We start from the raw sequence: 6,000 nt of genomic DNA on the forward strand, positions 1-6,000 counted from the left end.
AACTACTACAAATAAATAAAAGGAGCTTAAATGCTTAACAGAATTGAGAAGCTAGATCTTTTAGATTTTTGGTTTTTTATTTTTTGAAGGATCTATTCTTTGCATAGGTGTCTTAATAGGTTACTTCTGGTTCTGACTCAGACTGTTAATCAGTGAGCTATGGAGTAACTGAGAGGGTTTACTGAACTATCCTATGTGCTATCCGATGAATATCCAACTTAGAGTAACACTAAAAAGAGTTATATATACCTTAAACAAGACACCTGCAAATCCATTCACTAAGATTTTTACAAAAAGCCCCAAGAAATACGAACTGTATTGCACATTAGGGCTTTTATATTTGTAGTTATAACTTATATTGAATGTATTTATGTAGTCTTGTTATTTTAATACTACTGTTGTTAAAGAATCTCAATTGATTAAAACTTTAATTAAGTTATATCTGAATTTTAGTTGGATACAGACACTTCTCAAATTAAAGAGAGGTTTTCACCATTAAATTTACCATCAATACTGAAAAGCAACCCTTTTATTTTATTTTCTCAATAACACAGCAGCATTTCTGTCAAACAACAAAAAACTGAAAATCTTACAAATGATAATATCTAGTCACTAACCAAAAAAACTTAAATAGGTCATGGAAAAACATCTTCCCCACATCAGGCTTAATAAGGTAAACTGTAGCCTTCAAAGGAGGATTCTAAAGTAACTTAAAAAACTAGAAAAACTTCTAACAGCCTTTCACTTTATGGGCCATTTATGTGCTCCATAATTTAGGTCAGAATTGTTGAAGAATGCTTACTTATTTTCAGCCATTCCAATACACTGATAATGTTATACTCATATTCACTTCCTCATTCAAAGAACTTAGAAAAGCAAATACACTGCTTACATATTGCAATGTACGGAACTTCCAGGCAATTAAAACTTTTAAATGTAACCATTAAAACAAAATATGTAGCTTTAAAATACTAATCACCTTAAATTCCAGACTAAAGTGGTATAAAAACCACAAAAGCAACACTCTCCAAAGATGAGAGATCTTTACCTTGTGCCAGAGTACCTGATGGCTACGCTTAAAGTCAGCTTTATTTCTGGCAAAACATCAAGGAAAAAGTAACTGTTGCTACACAGTCCTTCACAGCATTAATTGTGAAAACATCCATTCTAATTCAAATATAGAGAATTTTCGTGATGTAATTAAGCTACCATTAAATTAGCAATGCTAAACCGCTTGACGTTTCATTTTTTCTTTCAAAACAAACAAAAATACTTTGACAATACTGTGTATCAATGTGTTTATATTAAAGATTATTATATAGTTTAAGCTTCTGATCACATAAAAACCTAATTTTCAACCAGTCTCCATGTTGTACCACCGTCAGACCCTTGCTATCAACAGCGAAATAGGTAGAACCATCAATTTTAAAGAAATGATTTCTGAAAATTATATGGCTAGCCTACATTTTAAAACTGTCTAGCCGTGTCTGAAAAGGACGCATAGGAATTTGCCTTTTTCTGATGCTAAACCATTTTGAAGCCACTTGCTCTGGCCGCAAGACGTTAACGCTCCTGCTTTTATAATTTGCTGCAAGAAGAAAAAAAGAGAAAAGAAAGGGAAGGAAAGAGAAAAAAAGAATATGGCTGAAAATTCTTCCTGAAGGATGGTGTTTCACACAGGACGACTCAGAACAGTCCAGCCTATGGAGCGAAAACAGAGGAGGGAGGGTCCCTAGGACACAGCGCACTTCGGGCCCTGCACGCCACCTCATTTCCCTAATAGGGATGAAAAGCTCAGGCTCTGGCAGCTTCCAGCTGACGCCAATGCTCCCCACACCCCCTTTTTTGACAGGATTTTTTGGCGCTAGATAGAACCTTGCCACAAATATGACTTCCACAATCAAGTCTAAACAGTCTAATAATCAGTTGAGTGTCTTTTACTAGACCAAGCCCTTCGCAATCCCGTTCCCTCCCATCTCTCTCCGTAGCCAAACACTCCTAGGCGGGTCTTCCAGACCGAATTCTACAAATCTTCAGCGCATTAAGGCAGAAACGATACACAAGATAAGAGTTTCGGCCGTTCTCCCCACTGCGACTGAAATTACAGGCTCCATTTCCTGTCCCCACGAGGGCTGCAAAATCGCCTCCAGACAGGCGCACGCGGCTCCCGCGCTTCCCCGGCCCGGACCCCGCGGACATCCCGGGCGGCGGGGCCGGGGCGTCCTCCGCTCCCCTCCCCCTCCCCCTCCCCCCTCTGCCCTCCCCCTCCCCCTCCCGGCGCCAGCACCCACCTCGCGGCAGCGGCTTCACCTCCCCGTTCTCCTCCCGGGCGGCCCCGCCGGCCTCGCCCGCCCCGCCGAGGCCGTGCCGCCTCCGTTCCTTGTCCCGCTTCTCCTTGGTCCTGCGAGGCTTGGCGGCGGCCGGGGAGGCGGCGGCCGGCGGCGGAGGGGGAGGCTGAGCGCGCAGCAGCGGAGGAGGGACCAGCAGTGTGCGCGGCACTGGCGGAGACGAGGCAGCGGAGACTGAGGACGGGACGGCCGCGCCGGCGGAGGAGAAACTGCTCGGAGCACAGGACGGGGACGGGGCAGCAGACAGAGCGGCGAGGCTCCAAGACGCGGGGCTGCCATAACCCTGAGGCGAAGGCGCCGCCAGCGGCTGCGGCTGCCTGCTGTTCCCGCCGTCGCCCCCGTCTCCGTTCAGTCTCCGCGGCGCCTTCTTCTCCTCAGTCCGGACCTTCTTGGCGGACAGAGGACCCGGCGGGTCCCGGGAGATGGTCTGCAGCTTGCCAAACGGTTCTTTCTCCGAGACGGTGGCGGCGGCAGCAGCGCTGCTTGCTGGGCTCGGCAGTTCCGCCATCTTGCGCTCCTGTTGTATTTACTCTCCTCTGCTCCCGGGCGCGGGACAGGGGCGGGCCCTCAGCGAGGGCGGGGGTGGGCGGGGCGTCTGGGCCACCGACCGGGCCTTCATTGGCCGAGCCTTCCTGAGGGATCCATCTAAAAGCCAGTCAAAGATGCGAGTCTGGAGCCGAAGAGGCGGGACCACCAAGTGGACCCGCTTTGGAGGTCACAGCTCCGCGGGGCGCGACTAGCGGACCAGAGAGCTGCGAGGGGAGGGTCTTCCATTTGTCGCCAGCGTAAACTCTGGTGGCCCGTGAGTGTCTGGAAAGAACCCCCAGTCCAGACCCCAAAATTTTTTCCGGACCAGGTCGCGCTCGTTTCTGCCTCGATGACTTTGTCCTATCCCGTTCTTTTCATATGTTCTTTTGGTCCCCCCGCCTCTTCGCGCCCAGAGTGCCGAATTTCGCAGATGCTCAGCTCAAAGGAGAACATTTTAACCAGAAAAGAAAATTCCCTTCTTGTTGGCAGTAGTCGATTGATAGGAAGGGCTAAAAATCACTTGGTGTTTTGACAAGATTTGTTACTCTTGCTAAAATCGTCAATTCTTAAACTTTGAGGGAGATAACTTCCTGCAAATCCTGAACTTTTGGATTACGTCTAAGATGGAAGGTAAGAGCCTCTGTGGAAATTTTTTTAACTCTTGTGATTGGACCCTTAAAGATTTCAATTTTATTATAATTAGTTTAAATCAGAGTCCCTAAGAAAAGTCCGTTAGCTATATTTATAGGTCTTTGAAAAGCAGTGATTTTTAAAAGTGTAGTTTAGCGTTTAGTTCGTATCCTAAATAAAGTGTTGATGTTTTGTAAGTGTGTGCTTTGATTTCTAGTTTAGAAGGTAAGGAATTTGGGGAGATGGATTACAGTAATTAAAACGAGGAGCACTATTTTAATTTTACTCTACGGTCTCACGTGATATTGAAAGTCAAAAGAATAGATTGTAAAAAATAAAAATAGTCAAATCAAGAGATGACCAGTCAAAGGATATTTTGAGTCCTAAAATTAGAAGACCTAAATTGCCTATAAACTTTAAGGGAAACAGTTAAAAGTAACTATGTAGGATTGCCAATACTTACTTGTGACTTAATGAAGGTGGATTTTTGTGTCCTCCCCCCTTACTTTAATACTGGTTTGTAGACTTGTTTTTTGAGGTGTCTCCAAATTTTAAAGTGGAAGTTTTTACTTCCTTTAGTATGTAACAATGAAAGCAAGTGAAAACTTTGTAGTTAGAATTCTCTGGCAGCGGATGTCTTCATGAAAAGTAGCATTGGTGGAAGAGTGGGCAGAGAGGATAGATAGAGCTGGAAATCATTTGCTATTAACTAAATTCTTTTTTTTTTTTTTTTTTTTTTTTTTTTTGCTATTAACTATCTTTGTGACCTGCATCAGGGTGCTTCATCTGTCAGACATCTGTTTAATTTGTTAAGTGAGTAAATTTGATTGCATGATCAAGGTCCCTTGTCACGCTTTAAACATTCAACTTCTGCCTGCGGTAATCAAGAACCTTTTCAAAAATCGCACTGAAACCATTACAATTAAAATCGCATCTTGCCTGACCTGTGGTGGCGCAGTGGATAAAGCGTCAACCTGGAAATGCTGAGGTCGCCGGTTCAAAACCCTGGGCTTGCCTGGTCAAGGCACATATGGGAGTTGATGCTTCCAGCTCCTCTCCCCTTCTCTCTCTCCCTCTCTCTCTCTCTCCTCTCTAAAAATTAATAAAAGAAAAAAAAATTGCATCTTAGTTGTTGACGCTTAGATATAGGAAAGTGTCTCCTGTATACATTATTGTAGTGCTGGGGAACTTGTACCACTTACTCCTTCATCTCCCACGCAGAAGTCTGGAAAATCTGACTACATAAAGGCTCAACCAAAGTGAACTCTCACTGATGTGAATTTGTTACTCCTTGCACTATATGTACCACTTTAAATTCGCAGAGCCTGGGTAAGAATGGCTATGGAGGCTCACATACCATATGTCCCAACTATTTGTTAGAAGTCAAGATGATAAACTATTTTAAAAATACATGTTCTACTTTTACTACCTTTACAAATCTACTTAAATAATAATCTAGAAGACCAGGGTTAAATTTCAAATTCTTAATACTTTTAGAGCCTGACCACGTGGTGGTGCAGTGGATAGAGCAGGGGTCCCCAAACTAAGGCCCCATGGGCCACATGCGGCCCCCTGAGGCCATTTATCCAGCCCCGCCTCACTTCTGGAAGGGCACCTCTTTCATTGGTGGTCAGTGAGAGGAGCATAGTTCCCATTGAAATATTGGTCAGTTTGTTGATTTAAATTTACTTGTTCTTTATTTTAAATATTGTATTTGTTCCCGTTTTGTTTTTTTACTTTAAAATAAGATATGTGCAGTGTGCATAGGAATTTGTTCATAGTTTTTTTTATAGTCCGGCCCTCCAACGGTCTAAGGGACAGTGAACTGGCCCCCTGTGTAAAAAGTTTGGGGACCCCTGGGATAGAGTATCGGACTGGGATGTGGAAGGACTCAGGTTCGAGACCCTGAGGTCGCCAGCTTGAGCGCGGGCTTATCTGGTTTGAGCAAAAGCTCACCAGCTTGGACTCAATGTCGCTGGCTCGAGCAAGGGGTTACAGGTTACTCAGTCTGCTGAAGGCCCGCGGTCAAGGCACATATGAGAAAGCAATCAATGAACAACTAAGGTGTCACAACGAAAAACTGATGATTGATTCTTCTCATCTCTCTCTGTTCCTGTCTGTCTGTCCCTATCTATCCCTCTCTCTGACTCTCTCTCTTCCCCCCCCCCAAAAAAAAGACTTTTAGAGATGTCAGACTGACCCAGTTCTCTTCCATTCCTAGCTTCTTCACCTACCACACCAAAAGGGACCATGCATGCATGCAATCAACATGTCAACACCCCTCACCCCCTGCAAGCAGTGAGTGATATGTTCAGCAACTGGGTCTGCCTTCAAATTTAGCCAGTCTAAAAGAGGAGTTCAAGCTCCAGGCAGGCATGGCCCCCTAACCTCTAGACACTTTGCCCTTTGTATCGGAAGGAGGGTCCCTACCCAGGTCTAATAGCAATACTATTATAAAACAAACTGAGTTATCTTTCATGTATTCAGCCGTTTC

The 6,000-nt window shown here is 44.5% G+C and overlaps 1 protein-coding gene across 1 annotated transcript in view; it reads right to left on the bottom strand.

Annotated features, from left to right (window-relative positions):
- Positions 1-2,888, bottom strand: part of RSBN1L (round spermatid basic protein 1 like) — a 106,341-nt gene extending 103,453 nt beyond the window's left edge. The window contains exon 1 of the mRNA XM_066240556.1: positions 2,292-2,888. Coding sequence (XP_066096653.1) covers positions 2,292-2,856 — 565 coding nt within the window. The 5' untranslated portion in view covers positions 2,857-2,888. The remainder of the gene's footprint in view (positions 1-2,291) is intronic.
- Between the last annotated feature and the right edge of the window lie 3,112 nt (positions 2,889-6,000).

Source organism: Saccopteryx bilineata, chromosome 7, assembly GCF_036850765.1.
Source record: "Saccopteryx bilineata isolate mSacBil1 chromosome 7, mSacBil1_pri_phased_curated, whole genome shotgun sequence".
NCBI classification, from domain to species: domain Eukaryota; kingdom Metazoa; phylum Chordata; class Mammalia; order Chiroptera; family Emballonuridae; genus Saccopteryx; species Saccopteryx bilineata.